Source organism: Aspergillus alliaceus (assembly GCF_009176365.1).
Source record: "Aspergillus alliaceus strain CBS 536.65 unplaced genomic scaffold BDW43scaffold_82, whole genome shotgun sequence".
NCBI classification, from domain to species: Eukaryota; Fungi; Ascomycota; class Eurotiomycetes; order Eurotiales; family Aspergillaceae; genus Aspergillus; species Aspergillus alliaceus.
In genome coordinates this window covers 32456-48363 of record NW_022474765.1, presented here as the reverse complement: position 1 = coordinate 48363, position 15908 = coordinate 32456, and the positions used below count along the sequence as shown (strand labels likewise).

Below are 15908 nucleotides of genomic sequence, written 5' to 3'. Positions count from 1 at the left end.
TCTTTGAAGTCCGTGTTGTACTGTGAGCCCACTAGCACTAGCCACGAATGACTGATGTAATAACTACCTACACACTTCAGCAGATATTACAGCACTGTTCACCTCGTTGCGATTAAGTCGCTCAGAGTGGTCGTCTAGAAAATACAAGACATAACTCGACTATACAGCCCGCGCCTCGACCGGTGTGTGAAATTGTACAGTATAATGAAGTAGCAAGTTGTATATGTAACATAACTAGAAGATTTTGTGTACATAAATCCGATTCAGCTAACTTTCCAGGCAAGGTTAACGGTCCTTCTACAGCATAGAATCCAGGGCCTTTACCCTTCCACTAAAAGTGTTTGTCCTCATTACTGTAGCGCTATTCCAGTTAGGTTCTCTTATCCTCCTTTCTGATACTGTAGTACGTTACAACTCGATAGTGTTGGCGTTGAACAATTGTACGCACAGCTTCCGCTATAAACAATCCGCCGGCATTACTTCTACATTAATGTTTACCCCATTCGGAAAATGCTGCTGTAAGTAGCTCCATTGTACATCTTGTAATATGACGCTAGAATGAGCGGTATGGTATTGCTTTGGGGGAGTTTGGTTGTTAGTCTACAGTTCGTTATCTCACAACACTACTGAAGTTACTAGTTTCACATTAATTTGAGAAGAAATAATAATAAAACAATTTATTGAGAGGATTGATACCAAGACCTGAAGTCTGAACACAGGGTCAGAGCATATGATTGATTACATTCACATCTGTCCCTGCTGTTTCTATAATGCTGTTGTCCAGGCAGTGAGTGCAAGCTCAACTGCTTTTCCCTGCCTTCACAACAAACTATATCATGTGCAGTAGTCTAGACTTACTTTAGACAAAGCAGGGTGTAGATCAGATTTACATAAAGATGACTTCTCCTATGGGATCCAAGGTCCAAGGAAGTTATGAATGTATGTTTGTTTAGTGGAAACTTGATCACTGCAGGATACATCTGTTGAAGATATAGCATACAGCTAGTATACTGTATAGCTAGCGCCTTGGCAACCATACGGATTTTAACTCTGAGGCTTCTGCCTTTTCCTGTAACTATTCAGGCTAGTGTCTGCTCAATCTATGTCTTGTCTCCTTCCAATTGCTATTTTTCCCTGAGATCACAAAAACACCCATTATATTGACTGTCAAAAACTTGAACCACTCCTTTCTTACAGTGCAACAACAGAAGAATCATAAATAAAGTAAGCTAATAATTATCTAGCCTAGTTTAAGACACATGCCCAAAAATAGGAATCGAGTTGAACACCTGGAGTGCTTGTAAAATGTGTTTGACATGTACATTGGAACAAAAAACCACCTCTTTGGATATGGGATCCACTTCATTTGTACACTGTTTATTGATTCTGATGCTTCATTGTTTTTGTTATTTTCTTTTCTGCCATAAGTTGCTTTCACACTTCATCAAGCAAAAGGGATGCATGAATTCCTGACTACAAAATCAAACTTTCAGAGCTAGTTAAGTGTGTGCTTGTAAAGTGGGGCTCATTTTTTTGTCTGCAGGCTTTTTGTTCACAACTATCTATTTTTAATATAATTATTAAATGTGAGGTGTTCAACATTCACTCTGAAATTCTGAATTGTAGACAGTTTCTAGACCAAGCTGGGCATGATCATTAACCAAGGAAAACATCATCTTCACCATATGTAATGAGGATTACTGTCCAACATGAATATATGACTAGTACAATTTCACCATTATGTGACAAGTTTGAGTACACAAAAAAGGAATCAGACCCTGTAAAACTAGGTCTTAGGAATTGAGGTCCAATGTGATACTATAGTAAGTACATTCATATAGTGATCAAAGGTTATGCCTATATATTGTGGGTAGGTTTAGTAGTATCCCTAGCTTTTTGACTGGCCGCGGGTACCCATGGGCAACTACAGGGTTAAGATCATTCCTCTAGTAGCTACAGATGTCCAACTAGTCTAAATATGTCACACTCTAGTTCCTGGCTGTAATGTTGCATGCAATTTCCTTAAGTTTGCCTAGTGATTTGTGGGTCTATTTTGTTGAACAGTTTGCTAAGATGTGTATATTTTTCATGACAGCACTGAATCTCAGGCTAACCTGCAGTATTCACAACAGTTGTGTTGATCACTTTTTAGCATTTTTCTTTTCCCTGCCCTTTTTTCTTTGTTCTCGGCTCCTTTACCCTTATTACAGAAGGAACACAACAAAATAAGAATTCTAGTACTCTCCTAACCACCTTATATCATATGGTAGGTTTGAAAGCAAATATTGACGATAACCTCTCTTGCACTGACATATAAATCTGCTTATGTCACTATAAGGGGCAAAAATTTGACATTAAGTCTATTCTCATTCGACGACTTGGTCTATGTTCCATCAAAATGCTTTCGGATACCTCCCTTCCACCTCTCCCTATTAATCATTCAAAGTTTCTCGAGTATATAAAGTCGCAACCAACCATACCCATTGCTCATAGAGCCATACGAGGACTATGATTCCGTACTGCGAGAGATCTTTGTGTAAAAACCGTCTCACCACTCCTACTCGAGAATATACTTAATGTCGTCCCTGTTTATCATAATCACGGATGGGCCGATGTACGAGTCCGGGCGCGTGATATTGTGTCTGAGCCAGACTGCCTTAAGAGCAAATACATTTTGCCTCTTGAGGATGTTGATCAACGACCAACGGGGTCTCCCGCCGTTGTATCGACATCCTGAGAGTTTGAGGCCAACTTTAATGTCGTCTCTGAAGGAACTTTGCAGTTTTTAGATTGGAATAATGTGGTGGTCGCCGGGCGTGCTGTGGTCACACCTTTACTCCCTGTCCCGGAGGAATACCGTGGGTCAAGGCAAAGACTCCGTGAGTTCTATCATAAGAAGTTTACCCTCGCATCTGATGTCGACCTTTTCTTGTATGGTTTGACTGAAGATCAGGCTGTGGAAAAGATAAGGCAAATCGAGAGAAGCATCAAGAATTCCATCTGGCACGAAACGGTTACTGTCAGGTCTAAGAGTGCCATAACGATAGCTTCTCAGTATCCCATCCGCCATGTTCAGATAGTGCTGAGGATTTACAAGTCAATATCGGAAATACTGACAGGTTTTGATGTCAATTGTTCTTGTGCTGCATACGATGGTCACCTGGCGCCACGTGCGCTGACATCATATATCGCGCAAACAAATCGAATTAATCTATCAAAGAGGTCACCATCCTACGAAAGCCGCCTCTCGAAGTACGCGTGTCGTGGCTTCGAGATTTTCTGTCCCCAGTTGGACCGCTCGCGGATTAATCCAGTAGGTAAGTATGCCTGTGCCTGATCCCCATTAACATAATTAATAAGGACTTTTAGATGATTCTCGGGAGAAGCCCCGCAACTACGCTGGGTCTGGCTCGTCTATTGATTTTCGAACAACTGCCAAAAAGATCGCAACGCGATAAATACATACTCACAAGGTTTGAAAATCGCGGCTATCTTAAGTACCCCCGTTCCAGTATGCCAGCAGAAAATACCATGGGTGAATGGGGCGACGAGGTCCCGGAATGGAACGAGGAGAGCGACACAATTGGAGATGCAGCAGAACCAGTGGTACAAGAAGAAGATGCAGAATCAACCTACCATACATTTGTTAGTCTCCTCGCTATCGCCAAACCGAAGTTGCTGGATACTGACTTTTCTGGTAGATAGTCCCTTATGTGAAGGGTATTTATGCGGAGAAGATTAAGAAAATCTTGTTCAATAATGACCTCATGTCAAATTCTGCGTTGTCTGCTAAACACTCTGATAACCTGGACCGCTTCTATCGTCATGCTTTCTTTTTTGGCACAATTGAAGAAGTCATCCACGACTGCTGCGGGAAGTGTCCCAAGCCAAGCAACCAAGAGGAGCTGATGTTATAGAAAGAAATCAATCAAACTTATGTCTCTGGTGGGCTTACATTCATCAAGGATGACCCAGGACGACAGATGATTGGGAGCTTCCACCCTCTGAGCAAAATTAATTGGACAAAGTATGTAAACTCCAATAAACCCTACATTGTAGTGGGCAATGCTTATGTACCACTCTTAGGTATGGCCTACCTTGACGATACAACCCTCTTCTCTCAGGCAATAGTCGAACATGGCTTTAAAGAGGTAGAGAGCTGCATTGTAAAAGGGGCTATTAAACTGAATCATCGCGATAAATTGGGAAGAACCCCATTGCATCTAGCATGTATGTGTTCCACTCCTGAAATTGTACAGATCATGTTAGACAACGGTGCCGACTTAACTTCGCGTTTGGTAAACAGGAAGACAGCCCTTCGTCTTGCAGCTGCGCGTGGTGAGACAAAAATTATAAGTGTGCTTCTCACTTGAAACAATTTGAACAGTCAGGACAATGGCTTGAGACGAACACCTGTTCAAGCCGAGGAAGAATGGTACTGCGAAAGCCCCCCTTCTGACTATGATCTGGACAATATATATCCAAAGGATGATACATATGATATCGATCTTCTTTCATGGGATACCAGAGCCTTGCCTCTCCATCTCGCTATCATCCATGGTCACACGGATGTAGTTGGAGAGCTTGCCACATTCGGTGCAAGTACTTACAATACTCTTATGCTACCGGCGGTTGATCTTGGCTCTTTCGTTACCAAAGTATTGGCAATTCCTATGGTCAAGAAACTTTTGGAGCTCGAAGCCCTCGTCATGGAGACAGATCCAAATGGAAGAACTGCTTTCCACTACCTCGCTTAATGCAAGCACTTCGAGATTTTCGACATGTTTTGGGAGTCTCCAAATCGGAGAGAGCTTCTCCTGTCTACACTTGTTGCTGCTTTAGAAAGTCGAAATTCCGCCACGTCGTCAAAAATTATGGAATTTGTTGACAAGGCACCTGACCAGTTTGAGAAGTTCATAAGGTCCTCGTACATCATCTCGTACTCTGGAGATTCATATGAAAGGTACCAAAATATACTAAAAGAAAGTGTTGCAAATTCCTTAACAATTGCAATCACTAATAATCAACCCTCAGTGGCTTTGGACTTGATCCGAGTTGGGGTTTAATCCGTCCTTTTGAACCGTCTTGTCACATTCGACTTTGCTGGTTATGCTATTGGCACACGAAAGGGAACAATCCTAGACTGTGTCCAGTTCAAGCTCAGAAAGCTTAGACCAATATAGGGACAGTAAACAAGGTCTCCTGTTGCCATATGACATGGATGAAAGCGACGATACATACTTACATGGTTTTGAAGAAGGCTCATATCAATTTTAGATGGCACAACAAGCCCTGAAAGAGGCTAGGGACAGCATTGAACACTCTTGTCAAGCACACGAACAGAGACTAGAGGACTTCCAGAATATCAGCAGATCGGGTCTAAATATAGTCATGCTAGATTCTCTGGCTCATGATTTTCACCTTTTGGAGGACAAGTTGGTTCAAAATGGTGCCAGGCTATCTGCAGAAACGCACAATAGTTTTGGGAAGCTGTGTGGCACAGATATTAGGATGCAGAATGACAAAGCTAATCCATTCAAACTTGCATTCACTTTCAACCTGCTGCACATCACTGAGGCACAAAATCATGGCTATTTGAGGCTGTAAGGTCCCTCCCTCAAGATCAAGTCTTGAAATAATGATAAAGCATCTAACAGACAGTAGATTTGAGGCTGCATGGTCTGGGGATACTCATGAGATCATTAAGCTTACATTGACAAAATGGCATCAAGATGAACAGCCTTTGCTAGGCTACATGTGCGATAGCAGAGGTTTCGCGCCTTTCTCCATCGCGATTTTATGAGGGAACCTGAAAGCTGCCTCCATCATTTTACGGATTGTTTCCAAACAGCACAATTCAGCCAAAACTAAAGGATTAACGGGGGACGGATGGGATGAACGGCACGACAATCAACAGCCTATAAATTGTGCAGATATAGAAGGTTACACACGCATGCAGATGCTATCATTCCACTGTGAGGCCTTTCTGTCGAAACCAAGGAAGCTAGAACCAAGAAGGAGCAAAGAGCAATCAAGAATTCCAGAGCCTGTCTCCTTGATCACACCACTATTCAGAATGATATTCCACTCCTAATTTTTTGGTCAACCTGATCCTGAGCATTTTTTTCAAAATCACAGAGCGATAAATCAGGCGCCAATTCGTGCCTTGAAAGTGCCTTGAGTCTCGCAGTAAAATTAGGCCATCTTCGATGTCTTTCTATGCTTCTTAGGGTTGTCAAGAACCGGCACGATATTATCCCACAGGATCCCGGGTACTACATTGGTCTACTGAGCTACTTTAAAAGACGAAAAAATCGGAAGACGACCCGTACTCAATATTCTCAGGTGAAACGGAGATTTATTGAATCCCCACTTCTTCTCGCAGCTTTCGAAGGCAACTTAGCAAGTGTTAGGTGGCTTCTCAATAACGAGTCTGAAGCTGCCAGCGATGATTACGGAAAAGTGCCTAGATATGATACGATTATGGAAAAGCAATCCCAAGCCGATAGGTCTATCCAACCCCTCAAGCCAGTTATAGGATGGATTGGTTTAGACAGTAAGTATGTGCGCGCCTTCTTGTTGAGTATTAGTATTAACGAAACATTTAAGGAAACCTACTACTCCACTGTGCTGTACTATCAAACCACCGATGAATCTGAGCAACTGGTCAGGTATTTGGCAACCTCTCCATCATGAGGGCTAGAAATGAGGTTTGTAGAATGGTACACACTGTTAGCCATGGCATTCTCCCTACGCCGAACGGTGTTTGCTAGTATCCTCTTTGAGGCTGGTGCAAACCAGGCAGTCCATGACAGTCAAAACAATAATCTGGTTCACCTACTGCTCCGTGGCATCAGTGGCGAACCTTGTTTATACGCAGATGAAGCATGTGATATGCTAGACTTATTTGACCCTTCGCTAATTCTATCTTTATTGACGGAACGATCCACCGAATGGCCAGGCTCTTTGACCCCAATCTCCCGTTGGCTACACGGAGATTATATGTTCTCGGAACGCAGGAGATATATGTACGGTGCCGAAGAGGAGAATAGCAGAAAAATTGCTGTTCTTATACTATTACTCGAGTTTAAGCAAGTCACTGGACAAAAGCACCTTGAAGTAACTGACACAGATGGAGACACTGCGCTCCATATTGCCGTCAAGCACAGTCAACTACAATTGTTCGCGTTAATGGTGGACTGCAGTCCTGATTTGTTGAGCGTGGTAAATTCAAATGGCTGTACTGCGGCGGAGCTTGCAGAAGCTCACTGAGACTTCGCGAGTTGTGATCAGAGAGTTGGAGTATTTTGACATAGACTTTGTCTCGTTCTCTCCAGATTTTATGCAAGGAGAACGCAAGTTTGCAGAGATGCAAATGCTAAGGCAAACTATGTATGAAGCATACCTGAAGTGGGCAAAATTACTTTCTAAACAAAAAAGAAGGTTGGTAAGTTTGCTAGCAGCAAACAAGGTAGTCAGGAAAGTGGCTACACATTGCAGAGAGAATAGTGTACCAACTTGGCGGAAGCAATCCAACAATGCGATCATCGCCTGGTACGAAAGAGCTTCAAGATCCCAAGCACTGGAGTTTCAAAAGTGCAGAATAGGGTTTCCGTGTAAGGATGTCAGAGCAGGGCCATGCAAACTGTGTTCAACTCCGTATCCTTTCATTAAGTATGCCTGTGTTTTTGATTTTGTTTCTCGATAACATGAGTAACATCTTCATTCTTATGTCAAAATATTCCAAGGCCCCTGTACCTTCTATAGCCTACGTTGTCACACTGCCGTTGACAATCCAGTAGATCTTCCTATTTCCTCTCAAGCTAAGGAAAGAAAGGCCATCAGTTTTAGATAAAATTCAAGCTGCCACTTAAAAGCCACTTATATACTTAAGCATGGATAGACTGTTGCAGAGGTCACGACTAGTCTTTAGCCTGCCATAATGATTTTTGTTTTGACAGAGAGATACGTATACCTATTGCCTGAAATAAGGTGCATCTCAGAGGCTCCAGTGTGGAGAAGTATAAGTCCCCAATTACCTACGTGCTGAAGAAAGACTTTACGCATATACAGGCTGCCGTATCAGCAGTATTTAAAAATCCTCAGGTTTACCAAAATATATAACAGCTCCTATTACAACACAGTGATACAAAACTAGAACCTCGGTATAGTGGGTGTGTAGAGGTCTCAATAATTCACTTACTGCTTTCTACCCTGACAGGGCCATACTATCTAGTACCCACCAAGAGTTCTGTCCACTTGCAACTGTCACTGATGTCCTAGTACATGATTTACACTTTATTTAATTGTGACGCAAGCTCTGCGCTGCGAGGACATTATGGATAGTCGAAACACCTGTTGAACAGGGTTACAATATATATTGAGCACAATTGTCCTTGTTAACTTGCATATCAGGTGACTTTCAACCAGTAATGCATGATCAGAGATAAAATGAGACTGGCCACTCCAATTATGATAGTCCGTGTTGAACGCGGGACAGACGGTCTAACTTAAGTTCAGCTGATTACTGAATAGTTCAGCTATGTTAGCTATTTGCGCCTATTCAACACTTACAATATGTCTTCAGTTAAGCGAAACATTTCCATAAATTAATGCCCCCGCACCTTCGACCCATTTGCGGCTAGGGAGGAGCGGGTCAGAGCGGAATTCCGCTGATTACTAGACTTGATACAGATATTACTAAAGTCGAGTGACATTAGGTATTCACTTTTCGTGGCCTAATTAATATCCTCGATAATTATCGGCTAGGCGCTATGAACAAGCTAACATTGAATGGTATATTTCCATTATCATATACATAACACTCAAATCAATATGCTTCCATCGGGATTTATCGAACGAGCAGTTCAGGAAAAGCGAAAAAGGCTATGGAGAAACATGAAAGGCTGCGATGCAAAGATTTTCGTGGGGAGTAGGAGTATTTCCATTCACAGCATGGTACTTGGGGCAGAAAGCCCGTACCTCGCGGAATACTTCCAGGAAACTTCACACTCACCTGCTACTCGAGAGTTACGGGTTGAGAACACAGATATCCAAACTGTCTGGAGGGTACTACAGCTCATTTACCTCGGCTTTTACGACCACCCAAGTCCAGCCACAGAAGGCTCAGGTATGAAAATCGTCCATTTTGGTATCTCCTGAACTATACTGAAATATGTTCAGCAAGGCCTCTACTGCAAATTCTGCACGCCTCGGTTTATGTACTGACTAAGGAATGGTGTCTTTCTCAGAGGCTACAGGACGTGGCTCTTCAAAATTATCAATACGAAAGAAACTGGCACTGCGGTCTATGCAGTGAGTCTGGCGTTAACAAAAGCCATTGCCATATTTGAGCTTTCAATTCATTGTTGATCTTCCAGGGAAAACCGAGTTTAATATTGCGGGATAGAGGATAGCAGGAAGTAGCAGATGAAGGAGATAGTACAATGAAAGAAGACGAGAGTTGCCTCCCTTTCTAGTGCCATGACCGCTTAATACGCATGCAACCAAACCATAACCTCCCCACATAATACTACTCCCGAATACATGTTTTGCCTAGTAACAAAAGGCGAGATTATAGTTTATACTATTACCACGTAGCTTGAAATCTACTAGCCGAAACGGCCAAGGGATCCTTCGTATACCTAAATGTCGGGATTCAACTCTAATCGTAGTCGGTTACCAGAGATCCCAAATCTCTCCACACGGTAGCACACTCCGAATCAGAGAGAATATGAAAGGATGGTCCTAGGTAGGTCATGAATATATGTTACACGGTTGACAGAAGCCTGGAAAATGATGCAGCCTAAGTTAGACTTAACCCTTTGGGTCTAGTCGGAACACTACTAGTAGTGTACTGTAAAAGTAAGGCTGTCAAATCCAAGAGCTTACCATCAAGGTACTAATATATAACCTTGATGATCGTATTGGCTCAGGTTGGCCTGTGCCCTTCTCATTAGACAACTTACAGTTGGTTGTCTGTACTACGAACCCCGTGACGGGTGGAGACTTGGTGCGCTCCATGGCATCACGCACGGGGCGAAGCTCGGAACTGCCGGTCTAGGCTTAAGGAAGTCAACGGCTGGCAAAGAAGTGGAGAAGTCAACCACGTCGGCCTAACCTTCTAAGCGATACGAGACATCATTAATGCATCAAGCCAAAAAAGTAAATAATTCAGGAGGGTGTTGGTAGCTTCATATCCCATCCTAAACAACATGTCTGACCAAATGCAGAGATGATAACATGAACTCGACATTAAAGGGTTTGCTTTATAGTTCGGATTCTGCTTCAATTGAGCAACGCCGCCTATGTCGCCGGCCATAACCTTATAGTTCAAGATCATGCTCTGGATAGCCCATCGATATCCGGGCTCGTTATAACATTCAATTGCCTTGGCTATAATAACGCACATTGTTTTTTAGTATCCGGTGTCTCCTAACTATGTAGCAGCTTCGTACAGTGGTGGGAGATCGTTGTTAGAATTCGATTTTGAGTAAGCCATATGCTATATATTAAAGTCTCAGGGGTTCTGTGCGCCCACAGGAAAACGATGGTCTATTAATATAGAGGAGCATAAAGGAACTCGTGCAGGACAAGTGCTACACAATAGATATACACATAACGCACCAGGACAATGTACTTAAAATAAATCCAGAAGCTATTCGCAACGTAAGTGTGTGCTCTCAACGCCTTGTGCACGCTACATACGCGCCAAAGTAAGGTTTTGTGTTGCAGCAGCCAACTGTGCCATTCGCCGCCGCTTGGCTCGGCTTCTTTTTCTCTTGTAACCAGTCGCCCCTCTTGAGCGCGAATTAGATACCTGTATATGATCTAGCTGGTCCGAAATGTCCTTCTCTTCTTCCGGGCACCAGTGGTGAGAATTTGTCTCCGAGGTAATGGTAGTACACAACTGCTCTGCGATATTTAGATCCGTATGCGAACAGGTACCTGATGTTTGATCTGTCTGGGGGCTCTGGGACCAGGACCTTCTGGCCAAACTTTGGTTTGCCTGTGGCGGGGTACGTGGGCGTCCTTGTGGACATATGTCATTAACAATGTCCTTGCAGCAGTTATAGCTGCACCAAGCCCACTGGGGGGTAGGACCTTGGGTAGTTGAAGGCTCCGCGGTAGTGAAAGGTCTCCCAAATGGGATGTCACCTGATGTGGCATGCAGCGCATCAGACCTTTTATCTAACTCCTGAAGCAGGTTACCAAAGCTCTCCACGGCTACCGAATCCATCCATTAGCTGCTGTACCCTGGAGGCTGCACGTCAATATTCATCTTACCTTGTAAAGCAAAGTCATACCACTTCGACGCTTCTGCAATTGACAGCTCGGTGATTTCTCTTTCTTTTTGTATATCTCCCCCGATAAACTGCTGAAGAAAGCCGCTCTTGAGCATCTGATATACAGACTCCGATGCCTCAACCGTATGTCCTTGGACGTTGCAGCGATATATACCATCGCCATTTTTCTGAAGCTGATCGGGGTCTAGGTGGCGTATGAGACCGACCCAGCCGAGACCATCGGCCCGTTCTTTATACTCTAGCTTCGGGGGGTGGGGACTGGACCGGAGGATATTGCTGAACTTTTCTTCCAAGAAATTGCAGAACAGATTCTCTCCCAAGTACTGTGCGAGACTTTCTCCTCTACCCAGGACAGTGTGGTAGGCATTGCAGAGCTCGAGATTTGATAGCAATGGCTTTGGAGACTCAAACCGTTTCAATCGGAGGCCCTTTTGACGGCTAACAAAATCCATCTCGAGAAAGGCCCAAGTACAGTATCGGATTGAGATATTCCAGAACGAGGAGAAAGGGTACTTCTATGTAAAAATTATTGTAGGATGACTTGCAGCTCTCCAAGGTGGGCATACTTAGCTGTTAAATGTTAGGCCTTCTGGAACTAGGTGTATTCGGAGATACAGTAGCGCCTACACAACGTCCTACCAACAAAGAAAGCAAAGAGGAAGTATATGTTGAGAAATTTTAAATCTCGCAGTTATCTAATACTAAGCAGAGCTACTCAGTTGATTGGCTTTTATTTCATGCTCTAGCTGATATCAGTTCAGTCCCCACACCAAGTAATTTTAACCAAAAAAAAGTAAGAAAAAAGAAAGAAATAAGAAAAATTAGATAACAGTGGTGAGTCTCATCATTTAGACATGTGGGTCTGGCCCACACAGTCATTGTGAACACATGTTCAAAAATTAAAGATGTTCAACAACTCCTCAGAACTGCAGATGCATGCCTGAAATAAGTGGTCCCGGCTGTAAACAATTGTCTTTTCTCTTCACCAACATGTATTCAACATAGTGAACTTACTCCTGAAGTGAGGGAACCTTTGTAGATAAACATTCTTTATCCATGTTCATAGCAAAACTGTTCAACCTTGGACTCAAAGTACACTAATGAGGATAGATTCACAACAATACTCGATAACCAAGCCTGCATTTGCACTTTTAATTTCATTTTTTCCCTTTTCATTGTATTTAGCTTTTACAATGCCTCCCAAAATATAATTCCTTGCTATACACCTCAGAAAGTTTTACAAACCTGTACTAAAATGTAGCTAACCCATATAGAGCTAGTATCATCTGTATCCCACAGTCCCGATTGGCCTTCCCCAAATTCTAACGGAAAGAGGACTAGTGTAGCTTAAAGGTAGGATTCAAGTTAGTTTCAAAGTGCATATCATGGTATGTACTTTCTAGGAAGTATTGTAACGAGTTCAGAGCTCTAATAAGCAGGCGATGTAGGCCAGCGGGAAGCAAACCGGTGGATCAGAACCTGTACCCTAGGCCAGAACTATAAGGGTATCAAAAAGGAAGAGCAAAAAGATTGACTTAATGCATGAACTGTCCCATGTACTGTAATAAGCGTCCGGTGCAAGCAGTTAGAAGGTAAAGAACCTAGTAGGAAGTCTGAGGGATCAGACTTAGTTCCCACGCGCGTAAACAACATGTCAAACAGCCTCATGTTTTCAACCACCTAGAACTATGCCTGAACGTCGAGTTCTAGAGACCTTAAGTCCTAACATTAGGCGTGATACTGAGCTGAAGCCAGCAGAGCGAGCTTTTATGCAGGGAGCTCATTTTGGTGGTGCTAGTGGCTCTAAGATTGCAGAGGCTCTAGATAAGCCTTTCAACCATCTACTCAACTACTGACCGGGCTACTTTGCAAGATTATTATCAAACCCAACGATGATCATGCTGTCCGAGACATTATACTGAGCAAGATAAACGCTTGATTATTTGTTTTATTAAGCGAGGTCCTTTTCAATCTTATGTTCAGCCACAAAACAAGCTTCCTATTTCTTTACAGTATCTCACCGTGAAACGTTGGCATAATGCGCACTTTTAGCAGCAGAAAGCTGTCCATTGCTTTGCTCATTGTTTGCATAGTGATCTGGCTTTCATGGTTGGAAAACGGCGATGGTTTCTGGATTCCTTCCGCAAGGGGCCCTGCCAACGACGAGTCGCTGCTCGATAATATGATCAGAAATGCTACCTTAGGGTTCGAGAAGATATTTGCGATCGGCTTCAAGGAGCGCACCGATAAGCATGATGCGATCACTCTGGCGGCATCATATACGGGGTTGGAAGTGGATTGGCTTGAAGGCGTAAGAGCAGCCGAAATACCTCCGAAAGCATTACCAGCTGTATGGACAGAGGAGAAGCACCGCGATAAACCCGCCGAGCTCGGAAGTTGGCGCGCCCACATGAATGCTTTGCGACATATCGTGGAAAGTAGAATCGGCAGCGCAGTCCTTATGGAGGATGATTCGGACTGGGATGTGAACATCAAGGCTCAAATGGTCGAATTTGCACGGGGAACCCGGGCGCTTCAGGGAGCCAAGGGTGTCCCATCTTCCCCATATGGCGACGATTGGGATATGCTATGGCTGGGACATTGCGGGATAAATTCGCGAGGCGAGCCGAAGTTCTACGTGATCCCTAATGATTTGACCGTAACCCCGCGACCTCACCAAAACGAGTTTGTCCGCCCAGGGCTATCAGAGGACCCGAACTTCGAGAGCCATCGCCTTGTATTCTATGGGGATAATGCTATCTGCTCCTGGGCAATGGCATTCACATACGAGGGTGCCCGTATCGCCTTGTATTCTATGGGGATAATGCTATCTGCTCCTGGGCAATGGCATTCACATACGAGGGTGCCCGTAATACGTCGGCATTGACGAGCCCGTTGATCTGGGGTATAACTTCTTGTGCACTAACATTCTAAAAGTCCCGTATAGATGTCTATCAACTTTTCCAAGTTTAATGGGCACCTGGGCACAACGTGGGCCAGCTTCGCGAGACTCGGATATCACCGACGGCGACGATACGTGGCATGAAGCAAGCTCCCGTTCTCTCACCTATAGCACCATGCTAAACATTTTACCACTTGCGAATAACGAAACGACGATACTCGCACAATGGGATGATGTGCCGGCGCCGAAAATCGATCTTGCGACAGTTGAAATACCCCACGGTTATTTGTACATTCCCGATTCTGCATGAATGTCATATTGGCTTTGTCTTTAATCCTTTTTGATTTCTTTTTTATTCCTTATTGAAGCGATTTACCTTATGTATCAAGACATATGATTACTATTGTGAAAATTGACGAAAGGTAGACAAATCAGCAGTATGAATATGGATTGCCCTTTGTCACTCAGGAAAAAGAAAAGAAAAGAAAAATAGCCGAGACTGAAGACCTTCTCCGTCACACTTGGCATTAGAGCAGAACACATACTCATGGGAGCTGGCAGCATGGCAAACGCATTGAGGACGCTACCGACAGTGAAACTTTATAGAATTACGCTGCTAACAAGTAACAAAGCGGCCGCACTCACACTGAGGAGCCCGCGACCACAGTCGGGCCAGCAATGTGTTTGCCCAATATACAAGTCGATTAGAAAACTACGAAGAAACGGAAACAGGATTACTATCCGTTGGGTCCCTACAAGCGAGGATAACAAACTGTTGGGCCTGGCTAAAGTGCAGGCCAGGGCGGCGACCCAAGTGGGCGCCACGCCATACACACAGCTCCCCAGGATAAAATCAACAACTCTCAATATCGCACGATCCCAACGAGGCATCAGCAAAGGCTTTCCAGAGAAAGTGGGCAAACACGTTAAAAGAGTGGATGCGGCCCTCCCAGGCAAACACACCCGACAGCTGTATGATCGGTTATCGTGAAAAGCGAGCGTGCTGGCTCAACTTCGGACTGGCGTGGCAAAATTAAATGGGTATCTCTACCGAATCAACGTTGCGCAGACGGATCAGTGTGCATGTGGACAAGCAAGAGAGACCGTCGAGTACTTCCTCTTTCGATGTCGGAAGTGGACGGCATATTGGACAGAAATGCTGCAATGTACCAACACCCACCGAGGCAACATATCCTTCTTCCTAGGGGGAAAAACGCCTTCAGATAATCAAAACTGGACCTCAAAATTTGAAGCGGTACGGACCTCAATACGGTTTCCAATCGCCACGGGCCGGCTCGACGCCGCTCAACCATGTAGACAAACACAAACCACCCACTCTTCCCGACCTAACTCACATTGACCACCTCGTGGCTAGACACGGTAGACGTGCTTCAGCTGCTAAAGATAGGATGTTGAACACTTGAAGAAGCGCCTTCTAGCCAGCCTACTAACAAAATTACTAGCCCACGAGAATCCCCTACAACACTGGCAGTTGAGACAGCATGAGCTAAAAGTGAATTTGTATAGGCTGTAAGGAGACAAGTCACATATTGGGAAATGACTAGTAGATTAGCGATAGTTGCCCATTCGGCTTAGCCCCTGGGCGTTTGTGTGTGTATCTCGCCGTACACTCTACAGTTTCATTCATGAGTCAGGATATCGCAAATGAAAAGCTTAAAAATGTCCTAAATTGGCTGACA

The 15908-nt window shown here is 43.9% G+C and overlaps 4 protein-coding genes across 4 annotated transcripts; 3 read left to right on the top strand and 1 right to left on the bottom strand.

The window, feature by feature from the left end:
- Positions 1-2576: 2576 nt before the first annotated feature.
- BDW43DRAFT_323821 (ankyrin repeat domain-containing protein) lies at positions 2577-4877 on the top strand (the record flags this gene model as incomplete). Its single annotated transcript, XM_032049827.1, has 7 exons — positions 2577-2614; positions 2875-3313; positions 3370-3649; positions 3706-3854; positions 3918-4031; positions 4125-4358; positions 4392-4877. The coding sequence occupies 7 exons, from the start codon at positions 2577-2579 to the stop codon at positions 4755-4757; spliced, it is 1620 nt and encodes a 539-aa protein (XP_031894383.1). The 3' UTR covers positions 4758-4877.
- Positions 4878-6738: 1861 nt separating this feature from the next.
- On the top strand, positions 6739-7272 carry BDW43DRAFT_316720 (uncharacterized protein; the record flags this gene model as incomplete). The annotated part of the gene is made up of 1 exon (XM_032048375.1): positions 6739-7272. One exon carries the CDS (start codon positions 6739-6741, stop codon positions 7270-7272), a length of 534 nt encoding a protein of 177 aa, XP_031894382.1.
- A 3427-nt stretch (positions 7273-10699) lies between these two features.
- On the bottom strand, positions 10700-11758 carry BDW43DRAFT_316719 (uncharacterized protein; the record flags this gene model as incomplete). The annotated part of the gene is made up of 2 exons (XM_032048374.1): positions 10700-11226; positions 11287-11758. The coding sequence occupies 2 exons, from the start codon at positions 11756-11758 to the stop codon at positions 10700-10702; spliced, it is 999 nt and encodes a 332-aa protein (XP_031894381.1).
- A 1572-nt stretch (positions 11759-13330) lies between these two features.
- On the top strand, positions 13331-14675 carry BDW43DRAFT_293810 (glycosyltransferase family 25 protein). Its single transcript, XM_032043868.1, has 2 exons — positions 13331-14114; positions 14254-14675. The coding sequence occupies exons 1-2, from the start codon at positions 13345-13347 to the stop codon at positions 14516-14518; spliced, it is 1035 nt and encodes a 344-aa protein (XP_031894380.1). The 5' UTR covers positions 13331-13344; the 3' UTR covers positions 14519-14675.
- Positions 14676-15908: the final 1233 nt, after the last annotated feature.